The 22,116-nt window shown below is 35.2% G+C and overlaps 2 protein-coding genes across 2 annotated transcripts in view; one reads left to right on the top strand and one right to left on the bottom strand.

Moving 5' to 3' along the window:
* LOC124169698 (uridine-cytidine kinase) overlaps positions 1-10,117 on the top strand; it is a 42,073-nt gene extending 31,956 nt beyond the window's left edge. Inside the window, exon 8 of the mRNA XM_046548384.1 lies at positions 7,328-10,117. Coding sequence (XP_046404340.1) covers positions 7,328-7,494 — 167 coding nt within the window. The 3' untranslated portion in view covers positions 7,495-10,117. The remainder of the gene's footprint in view (positions 1-7,327) is intronic.
* A 2,323-nt stretch (positions 10,118-12,440) lies between these two features.
* Positions 12,441-22,098, bottom strand: LOC124168850 (U3 small nucleolar ribonucleoprotein protein IMP3). The gene is made up of 5 exons (XM_046547202.1): positions 21,863-22,098; positions 21,678-21,785; positions 20,244-20,450; positions 14,213-14,285; positions 12,441-12,700 (listed from the first exon to the last, which is right to left on the bottom strand). The coding sequence occupies exons 1-5, from the start codon at positions 21,997-21,999 to the stop codon at positions 12,677-12,679; spliced, it is 549 nt and encodes a 182-aa protein (XP_046403158.1). The 5' UTR covers positions 22,000-22,098; the 3' UTR covers positions 12,441-12,676.
* Positions 22,099-22,116: the final 18 nt, after the last annotated feature.

Below are 22,116 nucleotides of genomic sequence, written 5' to 3'. Positions count from 1 at the left end.
AACCGTGAATTTTATAATTTTGGTGAGAGTGGGAACCCTGGTATATGTTTGGGAACGACCCAGTGTAGTTGGTAGTGGGGCTAGTTTTTGGGATATTTTTTTTCGTGAATGTTTAAATATAAGCCGTCCTCCATTGATGTTACCATTGTGATTGATTCCAGGGTGAAGGTTGTAGTTAAAATGTATATGGATGTAATTTTGCATCTTAAATCCTATAATTGTTGAAACCCCTTAAATTAGGAGGGTTATAGGGGAGTGAGGGATGGAATGGGAGGTGTGGAAAGCAAAGGCCTAGAAATTTCCAGAGGTGAGTAATCCTTGTCACTTTCTCTCTACCCTATTATCCTCCTATTTTAAGGGAATTTAATAATGGACCCTTATAATCTTGTATAATCCCTAACTCAAAATCTTACCACCCAGGAGCAGATTATTTTATAATTCCAAAATTGCATCGGCAAGGTTTAGCTCAGAATTTGCAACTTTTAAAGCAGAACTCTCAACTTTTTCTTTGGCTAAATATTTTGTAATAATGATTATTATTAACTAGTTGAATATTGAAGAATTTAAATTTGCTCGGATGAATGATTAATGTTTGAATTAAATGGGGTTGTAAGAATAAATTATTTTCTAATAAAATTGTTGCTGAAACTATTCTATTAACATCAATTTTCACTGTAAATTTACAATCTAAGAATGCAAGTAAATATCAAAAAATGTTGGTCCATCCCCCATTATTTTCAGAAACTTATTGCAGTTTGTGTTTAATGGATCCTACTACATATTCTGGAGCATAATAATTGAGATATATGTTCCCATACCTCCTCAAAGATGGTCCAAAATTGCCTAGATGGATTACTCACAATAATTCTTTGGATTTAGTAGCAGCTGAAGAAGGCTCTACCTACTTAAAGCACTTGTGTCATCGTAAATCATGGAATGTAAGGATTAGTACTTGGCCTTAGTTCCCCCTTCTTGTCTACTCAGTATAACATAAAGCATAATAGGCATCCCTCATAACTCACCTTTCAGCGTATTTAATATGACATATCTAATGGTTGCAACAAAATGGTTTTTCAGTTGTATTCTGACATGTCCCTTTGCTGGTCAAATTCCCTTCCTTGAATAGCTAAGTACTCCTTCTAGACCGCACCGAAGAAAAGGCCCTCCCTCCCAACTCAGAAGTTTGTTGTTCTCTGATATGGAGGCATGGTTCAGTGGCATTGGCATTCCAGCATCTATTTGAGATTAAAATAATTTTCGGCTCATGAGTGGTAAGATTTTTGTGCCCAAGATTATATCTTGATAATGAAATTCTGTTTTTGAAATCATGGTTGGAAATTAGGTATCAGTGTGGAATGTACAAGTGGACTTTCATTTCCTTTGTCATGGTCCAGTAAAGTTAGGCCTGAAGCATTAAATAATTCCAATCATGGATCTTTATTGTCTACATTAATCCTGCAGAACAGACTCCAGTTGGATATCGGCCACTTCATGTTGCAACAGCAGGATCAGATCCTGCCTAATCAGCAATTTGCAAAAAATTTCTAGCTCAAATTTTTCTTGTTGAAAGATAGGCATCATTCATATCTCCTTCGAATCATGATACTGTGAGATTGTCCTAAGCTGTCCCTCTCACCTATTATTTCAATACTTAAGATATATGTAACTATATTTGGTTGAGTATTAAATTGCAATTGGCATAGAATTTTGCTCTTCATCTGGTATTCCAATGCATGCTGGCTAGGTTTTTTAAATGGCTATACAGATTTTTCGACTCAGCATTGTAATTATATCGTCTTCCGCAGAAGGATACCTGAAAGTATCTGATACTTTTCTTAGGGAAGCATGAGAAAGATAGGTCCATAAACTTTCACCCTGCATTCAGATCACTAATATAACTTAAACAGGTAATATTGTATGAGTAGAAAAATACTGTGCAATTGTCTACTAATGTGGTACACATGTTTTATGAAAGGATTATCAATTTTGCTGTTTACAAGTGGATGTGTTGTTTAAGATGTGAGTCTAGTTGCCAGGAAGTCTCATTTCCTTGTTGGCTGTACACTCAAAGATTGGCAAAATGGTGAGTAGAAAGTCCATTTGCATGCTTTACTCTCTTGTTCTTTTCTTGCCTGTCAATGAAGGAGCTTATTGATTACTAATCAATTACTACTTGGAAATTTTGTTCACATGTTGGCTGCTTAAACTCTTTGAAATTGTCCAATTTCTGTGTTGTGCCTGGTTTTAAAGGGATTGTGAATTTTTTATAGAACTATGAATGACAAGCTAAAAATATGACATTTTACTGAAGGGAACAGAAAATATTTATTAACGACATTGATTAGATCAGTTAAATATGGTACCCACCCTTTCCCATACATTTGGTTTTGGATATGAGCTAATTTTATGAGTGCTATTTAAAATTTCTAAATGTGCCAATCTTGTTTCCACTCACACTATATATCATCAATTTTTTAATGTTGTTCCATATTTGTTTACAAAATGCAGCCAAATTTATGTGCTGGTGCCCTTCAAATTGATTCTCGCTCAGGAAATAATGCTAATTGGTGCACATAGAAATCACTATACAAGTCTTTATCAGTCTTCTGGAATTGATGAATATTGTAAAGCGAGGATATATTGTAGCTAATTGTATTACTAATGGGAGGTGAGCATTTGATTTTATTTACTGTTTTAATTATATTAACAGTAGTAATGGATTATGTCAAAAATAGATGATTTACCTGGTACTAATCTAATGAAAAAAGGTGAACTGCATATTTACATCAAGTGAATGTGTTCAAAGAAATGAATATTTGACTAAATTATAATATCAAGTAAAATTGGTGGTTTCTGATGATACTTACAATTAGTGGAATTTACTGAACATTTTGGATGAAAAAACAAATTTTAAATTTTTTTCATCCAAAATCATGACCTCCAAAACTAGCTTCATATTGTTCTAAGGCAAGCATCTATGGGGAGAATTTAATGTTAACCTTATGTGTCTGTGGTGAGGTTACCATATTCAATAATATGGGTATAGCGAACATGAGTCTTATGGAATTCGTGTTCTCGAGTCGTATTCACTACTTTGGAAGTCAATTTTGACAAAAGAAACTCAACATAGTAGCTATATTTAATTTGTAAGTAAAATCAAAAGGTCACTTACATTGCCACCAGTGTTGAGTAGCTTGAAGAAGAAGAGGCCTTGGGAATAGTGAAAGTGCAATGTCAGCACCAAAGGAATTGTTGTAATACAGAGAAAATGAATTTATTATTTTCTGAGTTTTACTCCCTCCTATTCCGAGTACAGGGAGAAGGTAAGGCTTATCTCAAGATAAACTTATTATTTGTCGGTAAGTTAGCTTTTTTAACAAGGAGGCTGGAAGATGAGGATTTTTTATGAAGGACATGCAGAAGAAAAAGGTTTTCTACTGCAGCGTTGGCGCCTTCTAGATTTTCTTACCTGTGCGGAAACCCAAGAAAAGTTTATTCACAGAAATATGACTCTGGGTTTTTCATTCTTCTGGTAAAAAATGAAACTTAAGTGATGATCTGCTGTTAGAGATTTGAGTGTTGGGGGCAAAGTATGTTCTCCATCTGTTTAAGAAGTTCATACTGTTATTTGGAGCTGTTAGCAGAAAGATTTTTGGTGGATTAGATATCAGGGTGTATGCAGTTTTTATAGGGACTGCCGGTTAGGTGACTGTTGTATTCCTAATCTTCATGAGTTACTGTCATTCCTGTTAGATAGTATTCAAAGCATGTTAACTGATATACCAACTCTCCAAGTACTTCTATTGAAATTTTATTATGTAAGGGATGGTGGCAGCAAAATTTTACCTGTCCAAGAATTCTCCATAATTTTGGCATTTTCAAAGGAAATGGTGCTATGGTTGTCAAAAATTTATTTTATATCTTCATTTAATGCTTATTGTATGATATGAAGTATTTGTCAGTCATTTTTTATTAGTTAAAAAAATTGCATGAATACCTGTTGTTATTATTAACACAACTAACATTTTGACCAATCATAACTAATAGATACAAGTCGTGATTGAAATTAAAACTATTTGAGCCTTCAAAGTAAATCAAATAATATACCATTAAATAAGATTCCCTTTTTTATAACATTTTCCTTGTGGAGGGTCCACTATTTTGGCAAAGGTAAGTGGGTTACTCTTCATCCAACAAAATAATTTTAAAATTACTCTCTAAATTTGTATTGCAGTCAGAGGTAGATAACAGAAAACTTACTAGCTACGGAAATATCCCTCCCCCAATTCATCTTTACTGTCAAATTCTATTGGAAGCTTTCTTGTTAGTGAATTAATGAATGCTGATTCTTTGCTAATGATCACATATATTATTATTTGATTAATTATTATTTTTTTAGGTATGTGTAGTAAATGCTTTATGTCAGCAGCACTGACATTTGAGTTATCTCACTGGCATTTCCATAGTCTTCTTTTCCTCTCTACTTTGTTTTTCTGTCTGTATAAAAACCTGGGGTGTTCACAGTTGTTTAAATGGATAGTGAAATTATTGGTATGGTTGCCTCAATTTTTAATGTTTTCAAAAGTAATGATCATGGTAATTACTGGCTGATTTTTTTGGTTACATTATTACAAAATGTCAAGTATATCATGGACTATATCAGGTACAGTGGAACTTGGATAATTCGAACATCAAGGGACCAGTTAAAAACTTCGAGCTATCCAAAAGTTCAAATTAAAGAAGTCCTTAATAAATAGATCCAAAACAATTAAATAGATATTTCTAATCAAAACTCTTTATTAAATTGACACTCTTGAAGTACAAATACTTTGATTAATGCCTATTAACAAGATTAAGGTAACCTTAAAACAGGAATATTTAATTCAACAAACTACGAAGCATTGTAACATTTTTATTCTAACCTTAAAATGTCCTCAGCAACATCTGAACTGCTGTGCACTAACAAAGAGATTAAAAACATTGAATACGTACTTTACTCTAACCAAAAGCATAACTTTTTCTTTGCTTAGTTTTCCTCCGTGGCATTTTACTTCTTTAACACGTTGTGTATGAATGGCGATAATTCTCGTCATTTTTTTCCCGAACGTTCCGGACGGATGACGAAGATTCTCGTCATTTAGGCGCGTCAACCTAAACAATTTTAAAGCGTACAATACGTATTCGTTAGTACGTTTTCAGTTGTTGTTCATTATTCATAATGATTTGATGCTTCATTACGTTTGATTGGGTAAAGTTATATTCTAAACATAAGCTTTTTAACCATGTTTAAACCAAAGGCATATTTCCAATCTCAACACCTCCACCCAGAATCGGCGTTCCTAGGAATTTAAATACCCCGGTATGCAACGTGTTAAATTCCAGAGTTTTGTCTGGTGTGCATTTAAAAAAAAAAGGCACGTTTCGTCAACATTGAAAATGTTTTTGGGGTCTCTGTCCTGGATCATCTCCTCTAGTGCTTCCACTGGTTGGCTTCCTGCTGATTTTCGGCCCCACTTTTGCCACAGACTGCTTTAAACGTAATTGTATTATGTTCTTTGAAACCATCCAGCCACCCAGTGCGATGATATTTTTCGATGGATTCACTTTTGAGTCTTAGATTATTATTTATACCTTAAGCCTTTTCCTGCCACCGGGCCGATATATCGGCCCTCTCTGGTTGAGCGAAAACTGCCAGGGGCAGATTTATCAGCCCAACTGATTTTTTTTTTCTTGATTGTGGCCTTTTCAACAGCTGTAATTTAAGTAAACCCCCATAATCTATCGATGGATTCACTTTTGAGTCTTAGATTATTATTTATACCTTAAGCCTTTTACTGCCACCGGGCCGATATATCGGCCCTCTCTGGTTGAGCGAAAACTGCCAGGGGCAGATTTATCAGCCCAACTGATTTTTTTTGTTTTTCTTGATTGTGGCCTTTTCAACAGCTGTAATTTAAGTAAACCCCTGTAATCTATCTATGTTTTTAAAATATAAATATATCTTAAGAATTGGGGAAAAATTAGACTTATTATATAAAAGTAGCTGAAAATTTTTAAACTATGAAATTTTGCAAATTCCGTAAAACAGCGTTGGCAGTCTTCGTACATCCCACCTGAAATGGGCTGGCAGTAAAAGGGTTTATTTGACACACCTTAGATTATTAGTTAAACAAAAAATTTGAATTATCCAAAATAAAATTCGTATTATCCACTATTTTTTTTAGCATTGTTTGAATACAAATTGCTAGAGACCAAGAGAAATATTCTAATAAAAGAATACTTCATATTAAAGAAGTTCAAATTATCCAGGTTCCACTGAATTTAAAATAATTGGACATGGCAAATATACTACATATTTAATAGATTGTGATTTTCAAATCTTTGTTATCATAAACTTTTTGTTCATAACAAAATCATTCATTCTGATGCGAGTGCATCCAGGCTCTCTTAACTTTGTTGTTAGTGAAATTGATTGTTTGAGGCGTAACTTGGTGAAAGCGATTCATAATTAACATTAAAAAGAAGAACTTTGTGCTTTCACATTAATATTTATTCACGACCATGGTTTCAACCTAAGACGTCATCATCAGACCAGACGTCAACGTTGAAACCATGGTCGTGAATAAATATTAATTAGAAAGCACAAAGTTCTTTATAATGTTAATTTGTTGTTAGTGCTTTTACCTATTAGGCTGCCAAGGTGCCCATCTCCCCTCTGGACTTTTGGTGACGTAGGATGGAATGTAATAGGGTGCTGTTCTTCAATGTTACTTTATTACATAAAAAGATTCTCATTTTGGTTTTGCAACTGTACGTAATTGTGTTTGACATAGTATGCTGAAAGACATCATGTGAATGGTGCCAGAATCATCTTTTAGAACTCAGTAAAAATTAAATTAATTGATTAAAATTAAGTTTAAAAGAATGTGTTACTATCTTTTTCTGAGATCTGCTCTTATATTTCGCTTTTGGTGGGCAACTCCATTAAGTTGTGTTGTTGGCTAGTTCATCAAGACACCTAGTGACATAATATATATCTTGCGGTATTAACCATCTCACTGTCTATATGGTCACGAAAACTCCAGATGGGAGAATGATGCCTTATTGGGTATAATTTTTGCAGGTGCTCAGCATCTATTATTGAATTGAATTATTTATTAGTGCATTATTGAATTTGCACAAATCTGTCATTGCATACTATGTGGATACTTTTCCTAAAATTTGAGCTATCAATGTGTGAGAGAAAGTGAACAACCTTATTGATTTTAATGATCGCTCTGGGTTTTTCAAGTTTATTAATGCTGCTCAAATGGTTTAATTTTTGCAGTTGCCATTGACCTAATTGTTCAACACATTCAAGATTTGTTGGGGAATTGCAGTGTTAGACGGGCATCTGTGGGAACTATTCTTTCTGAGAGACAGAGAGTAAGGAGAGAGGAATCTATTGAAACCCCTCCGTTATCTCCAATTCATAGTAATCGTTGTCCACATTAACGCTAATTACAACATGGTTGCCATTGGCAATCTGTACCAAGGTCCTAAAATATTATCAATCTGTTTTAACATCAAAGGCCTGCACTTGTACCATAGCTACCTTATCATTACAAATGTTGTGAGCGAATGGCTCAACAGAAGTTTAATTTGTCAGATTGTTGATGTTATTGTTATCTAGAGTTTAAATATATGTATGTATATAAGTACACACCACAAGATATTTTTATGAAAGGACCTTATGATGACTGATATACATAGTTTTCATTGATTGAAAACAAGTTCTGTTATTGCTACGAAAGCTATTAGGGCATGACTGTTTAAATCTGTCTTCAATTAGGTAATCATTGTATTTTGAGTTTTACAATTTTAAATGAAGTCTAAAAATTTATAATTCAATAATATTATAGTAAAAAAATTACCCAATATATGGTTGTAACATATTACCCTCACTTTTCACAACCTATTTTCAACAAAGCATAGATAATATCTTATGACTGGCCTCAGTAGTGATATGTGAATCGTTGCTTTCTTTCATAAATTTTATTCTGGTGTGACTATAAGTGGGGGACCTGAAAAAGAGTCATATTCTGTAAGTCATTGACTTGTTCACATGTGTCAAGAGACCACATTCGTCACAGAAAGCTTTTTGGGGTTTAGTGTACTTTTTGTACCTGTGCGCAATAGCAAGTTACGCTTATCCATAATTATTCATATCATTAACCATAATTGCCATTTTAAATAGCTGGTCAATGTTTTGTGCAGAGCAACATGCAGAGATATTTATTGGCAGTTGATTTTTCAATGATAAAAATTACCACATTAATGTGAGCTTAATTTTATTGCCTCAAAGCTGAAGGATTTGAATATTTTCATTGAAGTAAAATTGCAAAAAAGAGGGAAATCATAAGCATTTCAGTCATAATGTAAATTGTAAATTTGTAGCAAAAAGTGCCAGGTGAGTGGTGTGTGCTGTGATAAGGAATTGAAATTGATTAATTTCTCCATAAATCAGTCAATTGAGAGGGATTTTGACCCTTTTGAATAAAATGGAAAATTATGGTCATCTTGTTTTGGGATATGCTTGCGTTATTTGTGTTGTATACTTGGTTGAGTATCGTATTTCTCCAAATATAGTCCCCCCTCGATAATTTGGAGGCTTCAGTTTTGGAAACTGTAAAGGAATACATGTAGTCCCCCTTTCAGCTTTTCCATGGGAATTTTTGGAAAAAGAGGGGGGCAATAATTCAGATAAACACTTTAATATGCGGCAGAAAAATTTAGTTTGAGTAGAATAGTTTGAAATTTTAACTAGTTGCATAGATATGATACTAGCCTTCATAGTTTATACTCGGCACATGATAATTAAGTTAGTGCATTTAAAGTTGTAAAATTTGAAGTTGGCCCTTGGTGTTACTAAAAGGAGCATTTATTTTAGATTTTTATTGGAAAATTATTTACCAGTTGAATTATCAGATTTGTGCAGATGGTATGAAATCACAGCCACATTTCTACTCTGAACCACCTAATGCAGTGGCACAATTTGGAATCATGAATTCGACTAAAAATAGTTGGTAAAAGGGAAGGATCAAGATGGTTGGAACAATAACCTTTAGACTTATTCATCGGTGCTTGTTTCTTGTGCTTGATTCTCTTGTTAAATTTTTGAAATTAGAAATTTCAGTAAAACTAATCAAAGCTTGTGTTAATTGCTAGATGGAGAAATTTAATTACAATAATATTTTTCATGAAATAACTTTAAGGGACGTATTGCCTTATTCAGTCCCAAAGAGTGTGAAAGGATGCTAAAATGACTATCCAGATTGGAATTTGCAAGATCAGATTGCACATGTATGTACAATTTAGAATAGTCTTGAAAGAATACTGGTGATGTGGCCTTTGATTTTAATCAAAATGCATTTTCCCTTCATAATTTTTAAATTAATGTTACCGAATGAAGAGTTACTAGCATCACAACGAACCCAGAAGAACCCTCTGCCTTACATGGGGAACAAAGTAATGCATTTTAGTTACCAAAGTAGGTAATATTTTTATTCTATCAAGTATGGTAAAAACCAAAGATAAATGACAATCACCAAGAAAAGTTCACAATTTCCCAGTATGGGGTGCTAATTTATTATTTTAAGTGTATGCAGGAGTGTTATATTAGAACTGAAGTTTTTTATTCCTTTTTTTTTTGTGATTAGACTAATCTCACAAACTCGAATTCTCACTAGAATCAGGAAAAAATATTTTTTAGTTAATTGTTTAAGTGACAATTGTATAAAAATATTGTTGTGTATTGGTTTTCATTAAAGCTGTATACTACTTATTATGTACATGTATTCTCTCATTTGAGTTAAAGAATATTTCCGTAACAGAAATGTTGCGATGAGCTGTTATAAATTGACCTTGTAAGAATGAAGTACTTAAAGTAAAGGCATATTTATTCTTATCCATGATCATTTCTCTCTTTGTTTAAACTGTAAATATTACTTTAGAACTACATATGATTATAAAAAAATGTGATTATCTACTCTGGTCAACCTTAAGTCCAAATAATGCTCATCACTGAATTGCAATGAGGCTTGTACCTGTTAAAAAATAAAAATGATTTGAAAGAAAAGGAGTACTCTCATAACTAAGATAACACTATTTTCCTTAACCCTACGTTTAATGATATTTTAGGAACAAATTTATTGGTTTGTTATTTGTTCTTATCTTGATCTTTTGATGACTTAGGGTCAATCTAAAATTGGTCTGAAAATGAGTGAAACGTTATGGAATAAATTTTAGTCAATGAATCAAATTCAATCATTAGCCTACTTAGGGCATGTTGAAAAAGCTAAGAAATCTGTCTGCTCTACTCAAAGCTATTAACATCTTCATTGTAGGTTGCAATTCTTAAATTTTTCCAAAGTGCAAGTTTACATTTTCTTGAGTCTGATATTGGGCTCAAAACAGACATCAAACAATGAAAAGAAAGTAAATGACCAGGTCACCATCATGGACAAGGCTTTGTGAGTTTCTTGCACATATGAAATGGACGTAACTGAAAATCACGCAAGGAAGGACTCTTTTAATTTGCATGATTCTGTAAGTCAGACTGAAACGGACTCTGTTAATTGAGTCTGTCCACGTCGAATATTTTACAAATGCCAACCTTCTCTCTCAAGGAATGGAATTAAGCTAAATGGTAAGCCCATCATTACAAGAGGAAGTGTGTTCACCCTTTTGCAATGTAAAACTTGTTAAGATGGTGTCAAATTCTATGCAAGTGAAAAAGCAACGCTGTAAAGTGACATGGAATGAATGAATTCGCTGAAAAACAATGTTCACACATAGCTGCCAGAGATGTAGCGAGAGGGGGGAGCCAGGGGTCCAAAGAAAACACGTTTAAAAATCTTTCGTTTACAAAAGATTTATTTGAAAAATGAAGTTTTTTTTTTGTTATGAAAAGTGCTCTGAACCTCTCGGAGGGCCTCTGGACCCCCCTTCCAATGGGAGGTATTCCATACCCCCCAGACCTGGAAGCTGGCCCCCCCCCAAAGTTTCTTTGCAATCAATGCCAATAAGCCCAACTCACAGCAAGTCTGTGGTCAGTTAGTGATGAACAATAAATACATACGTGGGTTTTAAATCTACATTAATACATATTTTTACAGGGCCATAGCATTATTTTTGGAAGAGTTAGTTGTTCAAAAATCGCCACAATATTTTGTACTGGAGAACTTCATATTAATGTTAGAATTTCATTCAACATCTTCAAAATTACTTTCAAACAAAAATATGTAATAATGAGTAACTACACATATTGAATTTAGCAAAAAAATTGCAATGGCTTCATGGTAAACCTGAGGGGTTAAATACCATGATGATCTCCTTGCCTCGGCTGAGAAAAAGGTCCAGTTCCCCAAGGTGTCCAGAACCAAGCGGCAGAAAAATGCACTGAGGGTAACTAGCGAGAGGTGGGTGCTGACAAGGAAAACAAGTCCTCGTTGTGGTGCCACCGCCAATTCAGGTGAAAATTAGATGTATATCTCGTAAACCATTTTTCCCGGACTCATGGCAGGTGACCATGAACACACTTGTGTCCCTTTCACTCTTACGACCAATCACAGAAGGGTGGCACATGGAAGTGAGGAGGAGGACTAACATCTCTCTCAGATTCCAGTACAGTAAACATTGCTCTCCAGCCCGCAGTGTTGCCAAACGAAATCAGTGGAGATTGCACAGCATTGGGTTGCTTTTGAGGGAGTGCACATGCACTGGAGCTAGTGTACAAACTGGCAATGCTGGTCAGCTGCTTGGAGGGGAGCAGAGGAGAAAAAGGAAGGGGATGGTGAGGAGGTGAGGACAATCCCTTTGGTTGGCTATAAGATCTCCCCCAACCAGTCACCAAGAGTCAGGAAAAAGGGTGTAGAATAGTCTTCTAAGAACCACAAGGGGAAGACAGGACAACTTAGTTGGCCACACTAGGAGGCGTGATGGTCGGATGAAAACAAACATGGGAGAGTAGGTGGACGGGAAGAAGGGCAAGGGATGGCCCCGAATCAATTACGCAGGACAGGTTATTAAGGATGCAAAAGAGTTCATGGGACTAAAGAAAATAGGAAAAATTGATTTATATAAAGCTTGAGGAAATAGCATTTAAAAGGCAACAAAATCCTGAAGGTTCTTATCCCCTTGGTTGTCATTGGGACATGAAAAGTAAACTCGAAGTAGGATATGTATACTGTTTTCTCACAAAAATGGATTTATGGGTATCATATCTCAAGAATCATGTTCACATTTTACAAAAATGAGGTGTCTCAGTTTTCTGAGGAGCCAAGTGCTGACCATTGCCATGTTAGCACAATAACTATTTTATTCTGGGAAACATAAAAAGATGGGTGAAAGATAAAATAAGGTCTCAATCTCAAGGCAAAATAAAGTTTTAACCCCTATCATTACATAATATTAATTTATTTACATTAAAAATTATCAAATTATTATATATTTACATCTTTGTCAACTGCACTCACTTCCACTCAGATGAAACGCAGCAGCAAAAAAATTGTTGAAATATTTTTTTACGAGAAAGGTGGTTTTTCTCAGTCAACACGAGTGAATTTTCTGCACAACTTGTTTTTGCAAGCATAAGTAGTGTTGATATTCTTGTTTTCCAACACGAAGATATTGCTTTTCACATAGCAACATAGTCATCCCTCTGTAAAGTCAAATTATTATATTTCATCAATTAGAAAAATAACTTAATGAAAACCGAGGTGATTCCATAAGTTAACAGCAAAATTAATATTTTTTAGCAAAAATCATTTGACCAATAATACAAAAATTTATATTGAAATTGTTTTTAACTTGACAATTAATAGACCCTACATGATGCTTGAAGCTAATTGACAATATAAGTAAACAGCTTATGCTATTTAAAAATTAATATTCCCATTAGGTTTTTACAGTAGAGCAGCCAAACTTTTCACCAATTAACATTAAAAAAACCGTGGCGTAACTAGGAATATGTTTTGGGGGGGGGTTAGGGGGGTCTGGAGGGCTACCCCCTCCCTAGGCAATAACATCCCTGGAAATGCATTTAACATCATTTTGGCACTTAAAATTTAACTTTAAGCAGATTCAGTTATTATACTTAAATAAAATCTAGACAATGATTTTAAATATTTTTTATGTCTCTGAGGCTTTGGGGGGGGGGGGGATCTATCCCCTCATCCCCCCCCCCCATAGTTATGTCACTGCAACAAAATATAAACTTCCGAGGAAAAACAAATAAAAAAATTTCTTAGAGACAAAACAGCAATTTAGAAGGTAGGTAAGATAATAAATACTCGCATGAATAATAATTTCCCAAACTTTTACTCCTAATTGCACTTTTTCCTATGGTGACAGTCAGTCAAGAAAATTCTACAGCCAACATTAATCTCCAGAAAACTGACCATAATTAATTTTAGACATTTTAATTAAAATGTGAAAAAGTGTCAGAAATTCAGTAGCTTTAAGAAATAGCTGAAGGCTAGTAGAATCATAATGAGGAGGTAATGAATTCCATAGTTGATAGAATTCCGTCTAATTAATAAATAGAATAATTTCCATCAGAAATCTTTGGCAGAAAATATTGTGCCCACAAAAAATATATTTACTAGACATCTTCAGCAGGAATAGCAAAGTTGGAACTATAACAAATTGCTCAGTGCAACACCAAAATAAATATATTCAAAATAAATTCAATTTTTGGCAATTCAACTGAAGTGGAAGTTCATTTCAACTAAACCGAAACAGTAACTTTGTACTTTGTTAATTGACCTTGACCGGTTTTATTCTCCACTCCATTCTCAATAGGTAAGGTAGGGGATTTAACCTAGTCAAAAATTTCACGTAGCCATGTGAATCGCTGTTCAATTTGTTTCTTGATTCACACGTTACAGATGACATTCGGACAATTTAGAAAACAAGATTATGAGTAAATATAGGTGAAACATTTAATGGAATATAAATTAAATTGCAGTATTATTCTAAAAAATGAAATATGGTAGATAGTTTTGGCAGAGACAAGTGAGAACACAGGAGTTATGCTGGAGCATGTCATGCTACAACAGACAGGAAGCTTTATATCCTTAATATGTGTGTTCTAAATAGATCAAAATGTTAAATCAAAGGCTGTACTCACCTGCACAGGAAAAATAATTAACTGATCAAGAAATATATTTACCATTTCATTGTACTCCATCACATGCTTCCTAATTGCAGATGTATCCACCCATGTCACAAAGTCCTCCAAATTTCTAAAAAAATTAAAAGAACAATTGAATTATGTAAACCATAAGGTGAACAAATAGGCATAGGCTTTCTTTCTTTGTTCGAACCACTATGCAGACAGGTGATTTGACGGGCATTAGAGTTCGCATAAATACATTTTAACACAGATGACAAGAAAATAAATGTTTCAGTCAAACATTGATAAGTCAAAATGAATAAGGAAGTGAAGAGCTTTGAATTGCATAATATGTAGTTAGGCAAGACGAGAAGAGAAATAACTATACTTAGGAACCATTCATATACTGCATATTTGAATCATAAAAGTAAGATTAATGGAAACTGGGCTGAAATTTATGACCAGGAAGGAGCTTATTGCATTTCAGGGGCATTATGAGTGGGAGGAGCAGGACCTATACACGTCATTGTAGCACTTTTTCAAAAGTTTTATTTATGAATGAGAAACTTGAATTCATTATGCTACAAAACTTGCAGGATAGCTCACATTCTCCTCTGATGTTCTAATTTATAAGACATAAAAATAATTGTCAATCACTAGTTGAAAGGTACATATGTATATGCATCTAATGTTTTGCTTCCAAAACCTGAGATCTGACAAAAACATTTTTTTCTACACATAAGCCAACCTCAAGCCAATTCTAACATTCACTACACCTCCCACTTCAGTACCACTGAACTTTCTTTCTCTCTAAATAGGTTACTACCTTGCAAGCAGTGCTTAAGGGTGATGAACCTCGAGACAAAATTACATTAGTTCAAAATCCTGAAAACATTTTCTAATAAAAGATTCAGCTGGGAGCAAAATGACTCACTCCTATGGAATTAGTATACATATGTATAAACTAAGACAGCATAAAGGACTATAGATGAAATAGTTCTCAGCTACCCTGAGAGATCTTCAACACCAAAGGATGCTTCAAGGATTTTAGAAAAATTCTAGGAGTTGCAGGTGGTGTATATCTAAATATTGTTTAGGCTCGATTCTTCAATCGGCTAGCAAAACAATTATCTCTGTTGATTATGGAGATTAAATCTCAACTCTTTGGGATAATAAACACTGAATTTCAGCGACATATTTTACTAGCATGATGGGGAATACACTTTTGCAGAACTTTATGTAGCCCAAAGGTGATACTTGGAAATAATTCCGCCAAGTAATGTTCCATAGAATCCTTGGTAATAAATTGGTTGAGAAGAAACTCAGGTAGGTAAACAAACAACTTCCTGTAAAACATAACTTAGTGAAATTATGCCCAAATATCGAATCTTGGGGAACCAGAAAATAGGTATGAAAAGCCAAGAATCATTTTCATTTACAGGCCACTCTTGATTATCCATGTTAATGAATGTTAGGCGAGACCTGGATAATCAAAAAACACAGATAATTGACAGTATAATGATAGTGGCCAGAATATGAATATTTTACCCCATAATGCAAACAAAAATTAACATACATGTATGTATCCTGAATATACTAGATGAATTTTATTGAGATAAATTGAATGTTTTTTCAGTTTAATTATTGTTGCCATCAGGATATTCCTCAATAAATGCTCAGAGAGAATAAAAATAGCCTGGATAATCGATAATTGTCTGTATTACTAATCATCGCCAGGAAAAAATCATGGGGTGGATAAGGCCAATGGCAGATTTAGGGGGGGGGGAGGTGTCACAAGGGTCATGACCCTTCAAATACTATCAGAAATTTTTACCAGTTTAATTGTTTTTGTATTTTTTTACAATCGTTCATTTCATCTGTTGTACAGGGTGTGAGAATAAAAGTGAAATTTTAGGCTCCAAAATGCATTTTTTTAAATAGGGTATTTTAATAAATTTTATACAGAAAAATGCCCCTCTCCCGGGGGGTATTTCATACACCCCACCAGGTCATGACCACCAAAATTTGATGCTTTACCCTTAATTGGTGATGTGCGGTCTGAGAGACCACTGCAATCTTAAATTTATTAATATTTTCAAAATATCTTTAGTTCTCGTTAGCTTCATATTTCTGTATAACTAGGACATAGCACCCTTAAAATTTAACGCTCTTATTATTTATTTCTGTGAATTTGTAACTGAATTCAATTAGCGGTCAGTGAGACGTCACTAAATGGGAAAAATCAATAAACGTAATACTTGTGGAAACTATTCAAAATGTTGTTAAAAATAATTCTTAGTGATTTATCAGTATAAGAATAATTAATAAATTGTAAGGAAGCAGTTTTAGTCGCACAACATGGATAATTAGGTACTTAATTTTTCTAAAATACATTACGGAAGAATAAAGGACTACACCCATGTCTCGTATAGCGCAAGGGATGCGTTCCTCGGGGTCTTTGCGCTATACGAATTTGCGTTATACGAGAGCGTTTTATCATTGGGAAGATAGGGATGCGTTCCTGGTAGGATAGGTCTTGGGTATTGAATTTCCTCTAAAACATCTATATTCCCATAAAAAGCCTTAGAAAACATTATTTATATAAATTTTTATAGTTTAAAACATCTTTAAAGATAGTATGCACGCATTCAAAGACTTATTCACGTTAAAAAAAATTCTTACGTGCTTTTGAAATTCCCTCCTGTCGTGCGGGTAGGCTAACATCCGCTATCTCAGGGGATCGTAATGCGTTGCCGGCAGTTGACGATTTTTCAAACTAGTCTAAAAACAACTATTGTGTCACCCAGGCCCTTTTGTCGCTCATCGAAATGACAGGAAAATGCTACTTCGAATGCCATTTCATAGCTAGCGGAGTTTATGAATGATAAATCATTTTAATTTGAAGTCCTCCGTCGAGTCATTAGCAGCTACGTGAAACAGTCTTTAAATGCCTTGAAACCTGACCCAGGTTTTCCTTCCCTGAAAATGAATGAACGAGATTGCATTCTTTTCCAAAACAATATCGTCTCGTCAACACTAAAAACTGGTTGAGGGGGAAAGGAGCCACTTTCAATCACAGCTTGGAGTTCATCAGAAAATGTTGCGGTGACTGCGCTATCAACACTTGCATATTCACCTGATATCGCCGCACTGAAAATACCTGCTTGCCGTTTAAATGCTGGAACCAACCGGAGTTTTCACTAAATGTCTCTGAGCGATTACCACTCCCGTCTTTTTGTACTGATTCTCTATGAACTTTCCGTATGTGTAGACCGCTTGGTTGAAGTTGGTGCGGCTGAGGTCACTGATGTTTTAACTTCGTCTTTATTCTGAATAAGGCATCGTACGTTTAAACTTCCGCGCAATATCGCTTTGACGCTCTCCATTTTCAAAGCAATTGACCTCTTTCAATTCCTCTTCTAGGTTTATAGTTTTTATTGATAAATTCTTGATTTTTCTACACGCATTCCTATTTTTTGCCATATTCTCTTGGTTTTAACTCTGTATGGCTCTATCTAAATCACCTTCCACTGCTGAACTGTATTCCTGAGACGCAGAAGGCCTAAGATTGCGGGGAGGGAACGAAGCCATTGTGTTTGAGACTCTATAGCGGACCCTTTTATGTGTTGATGCTATTCATGCGCAACTCGGCCACCGCTCCATTTCTCCCCCGTGAATACCGATGACCTTGAAGGCTTCAGCGTAGACGCTCTACCTGGAAGTCAATCGCCCGATAACCTATGACGGCAAAAATACGTCTCAAACCGTATTGCTGAAAAAAAATCATTTCCACTAGCCTCACGCTTAATTAACGATCTAAATTATTTATTATCATTCTGTTAAGGAGACGAGATAAATTACTTCGGTAAGCCGGCTATCTGGACCCAATGACGAGTAATACTTTTGGCCATTGCACAGCAATAGATATCGATTAATATATAAACAAATAAGAAGCTTTGAGGCAAGCAATAACATTAATATGCGTAAAATGATATAAATTTCGTTTGTACTTCGCGCAAGTTCACGTTTTATCACGAGAGCGTTTTAGAGTTTTGATTAGGCTACACTGCGTTGCAATGTTTCCCCGAGGAACGTATTTGCGCTATATCGAAATTGCGCTAATCGAAATTGCGCTATACGAGACATGGGTGTATTCAAGTAATAGGGTGGTTTCCTATTATTTTTTTATTGCCTAAATCGAAAGATTATTACTCCTGGAGTACGTATTTCTCGCTTTTAGATTTTTAAATGACGATATCTATTTTTCGCGATTAAATGAAAAGTGAAAAATTTCAAGCGCGCGAAAACGCGACGCATAAGTATGAATGCCGGGAAATATCTCCGTACGTCGTATTTCTGGTTCCCCCTCCCACCCTGCGAGGTGACCTTGAGGCGAGGCTTAGCGCTGATACGACGCAGGCTGCTAGCGGCTAGCCTAGTACCCTGCTGACTGGTAGCGCTTAGCTTAAATAAGGATTATTAATAACTTATCAAACGAGGAAAACTTTCCGAGCTTAGCCAGTTTTAATAAGTGATTGTTAAGACATGTTTCCCTGAGCTCTGCGCCTCATGCATGCAATGGTAACCTCAGACGACGTATAACTCCTATCTTCTTGTATAGAAACTAGGTCCCTGTGACGTCACGTGGAGTGGCATCGCATGGGCGCCAATCTGGCCCTTTTCAAATGAGGATAAAAATGGACCATTGCCATTCGTCTAACCCGGTATTTCTAAAACAAAATAATTTGTATATTATGAATACACTAATGGTGGGTAACGAATCGCAATCAATGCCTTTCGTTTTCTTTGATGAAGGAAACTACCCTATTTCTGAATGCGAACACAAAGCAAATGATATCTGGTTTAATAATTGTAAATATTGCCCATTTTGTTCTTGAAATGTTACCATTTTTATAGACGTTATAAATAATTACAATAAAAGTGGTCAATTTTTCGCACCTCTAGTAGGCAGTATGCATATAATGTATTTTGTGATTTGGAACCAATAGCACCCCAAAATTTTGCTCGCCCACTTTTGGAGTGCAACAATAATTGTGCCTATCAGTCAGTCTCCCTTTAACCTTCCGTCAGGCACAATGGATCTGACAGGCACAGCATGATTTTTTTTATTTCTCCACACCACTATGTGGCATAGACCCTTGAGGCTTATAGAAGCTTTATGTTTTGACACACTCTTTGCAGCCTTTCACTGTTCACATTTATGCAGACAGATCATTGGCAGATTATTCAGCATAATTGAGCAAAATAGTGGCACAATAAAGCAAAATCAAGCGTTATTAGATAAACAAGAGAGCAAAGTAAAAATAAACTGATCTTATAGAATTCACAGGCTAAAATACATTACATTTAATAATACTTAATAGCCTGAAAAGCACATTTAATCGCACCTAGCTGGATCGGTCCGGGGTCGTATGACGGTGTGTAAATATGCACAGTGTGAAAGACAAGTAAGTGTTAGACAAACTAATAATGATCCTATAAACTTAAGTGTACCACTAAGAAATGCTAAGAGTTAATAATGTTTTTTTCACATCTGTGCCTGTCAGGCACATTGGGTCTGAACTCAGCAGTTCCAATATTGCACCTGATGGAAGGTTAAGTATTTGAGGACAGAACATCTAAGCATCGACTTTTACAGCAAGAAGAAATAAAGAGGGCCTGGGAAACACCAAGAGTAATACGTTGAAATGCAAGTGCTGTGACGTCTACATTTGTCTGAAGTGCATTTTTTTATCCTGTTTCAAATAACGATATTTACAGAAAAATTAGTTCATTTCAGGATTGCATACAATTACATGTAAATATTAGAATTGTTAAGCAGTTAAAGAAACATTAAACTATGCAATTAAAATGATGTTGCAACATTTTATGAATTTTTGATTTATTGCAGTCTCCCAGACCGCACGTCACTAGTAGTGTAACAAGAATTGCACGTTACTTATTAAGGGTTAAACCTCCCCTGGCTGGAGGATTAAAAACATGTGGCTACTGGCTGACACACAGAACACAAAAGGGGCCACAAATTTAGAGGTTAGTTTATCTTAGGCATGTAGTTCTAAAATCTCACCGAGACACCAAAAAGGCTGGATCCTTGACAACTTCAGGTCCGACTCGAATGTGTCCTTGTTGCACTAGCTTAGTAGCCATTCCCATAGTTTGCGCCATATGAGACTTGACTATGAGAAATGGAAGTCGTCTCCGACAAAAACTAGAGGCTGTTACATTGTCACACAGTTCTAAGTCCCTCTTATTAGGAATCAGACCCATAATGTACCTGGTTGGGAAGGACAAATTGAAATCATAAACAAACAGTACAACAATGTTGAAATAATGTTACGCCTACTCCAACCACTTTGGAATGCTTTATCAAAAGTACACACTATTGAACAGTATTGTTATCAGTTAAATATTGGATGTAACAATACCTCTGATGGTATGCACTACTTATCCATTGTGCAAACTGTATAGAATGAATCTCTTACCCTCCCCCCCCCCCCATACGTATGCAGGGACGCCGACTTATAAAAAAACCGGGGATCTTGCCCCGGGAAGTTTAATAAGCAGTGAGTTTTAAGTTTTTTAAGCATTTAGAAGAGTCATTTGATCAACATTAGAGCCCTGATAACTCGAATCTCGATATCTGGACACTCCGGGGAAAATCGACAAGCCTGACACATTTTTTCCTCTCACCCATACCAAATTTTTGAGGGGGCTCGAGCCCCCTCAAGCCCCATGGAGTCGGCGCCACTGTATGTACGTGAGGAGTATGACATACATCAACAGTTTAAAAACATGCCAGATGTGTGCAACACCTAGATGTGTGCAATGGTGAGGGAACAGGACCACAATTCAGGCTGATAATAACAATGAGACAGTATGGTGGTCCTTGCTATCCCCCAAACCCAAAAATTAATCATGCATGTGGGCTATTACCACAGACCATAATATAATAATAATAGCAGTGACATATATGACAGTGATATATCCTTAACCTTTGAACTAGAGCGACAAGTAAGAAATTCTTTCAACATTCAGGCATACGGGGTGAAAATTCAGCGCTGTTAAAGAATTCAATTAACACTCACTAGATTGGAGGACACAGTATAAAATATTTGGGGAGAGACTGAGACTGAAGAATAATGATTTGATTTTTCGGACAACATTAAATATAAACTTATTAAATACTAAATAAAACTTATATAAATGAATTAAAAATAAATTCGTGGGAGATGATGCCAATCCTTTTTATATACATTGACCCCTTCCCGACTTTCAAGAGGACAATGAAAATTTGGATGAGGAGGCAACATAGAGGCTTCATCCAATCGCACGTTTAAGGATTTTAAAATGTAATCCCTTTCATTATAAAGGGGAGCGCAAGACTGATATAATATAATGCAGTGAGCGAAAAACAGCACTGCAGCAAGGAGTTGGCCATGCTGATATGGAGAAAATTTTAGCAGCTACCTGAGATATCAAAGTAAAGGTAACATTTACTTACAATTTCTCCAACAGTTGACCGCTACTATCTGTTCTAAATGGGTCATTCGGATCCAATTCCTTGATTTTCCGGGCCAATTCCCTAATATGTCTCGATAGCTTATTGTACCTATATATATAGGGTAAATATCTATAATAATAGCTCAATTGATAATATGATAAATTATATAAAGCATGCAGACGTACTTCGTGTAATCTTCTCTCTTTTGAATATAATATTTCCTCATCACTTTTACTTCATGAAGATTATTATCAGCTTCCCATGATATGAAGTCCACCTTTTTTAAGAGCTTTTGCTCGTGGAATTTTAGTTTTCTCACCATACTGAATACGTTATTATTACCAGTACTGATGAAAAATGATCAACACATGTGCTCCCGATGTTGACAGCGTTGATAGGCGAGCGAATTTCGAATTTCATTTGTTCTAATGGCTGGCGT

The sequence above is a fragment of the Ischnura elegans genome, chromosome 12 (genome assembly GCF_921293095.1).
Source record: "Ischnura elegans chromosome 12, ioIscEleg1.1, whole genome shotgun sequence".
NCBI classification, from domain to species: Eukaryota; Metazoa; Arthropoda; class Insecta; order Odonata; family Coenagrionidae; genus Ischnura; species Ischnura elegans.
This window is presented reverse-complemented; position numbering and strand designations above follow the sequence as displayed.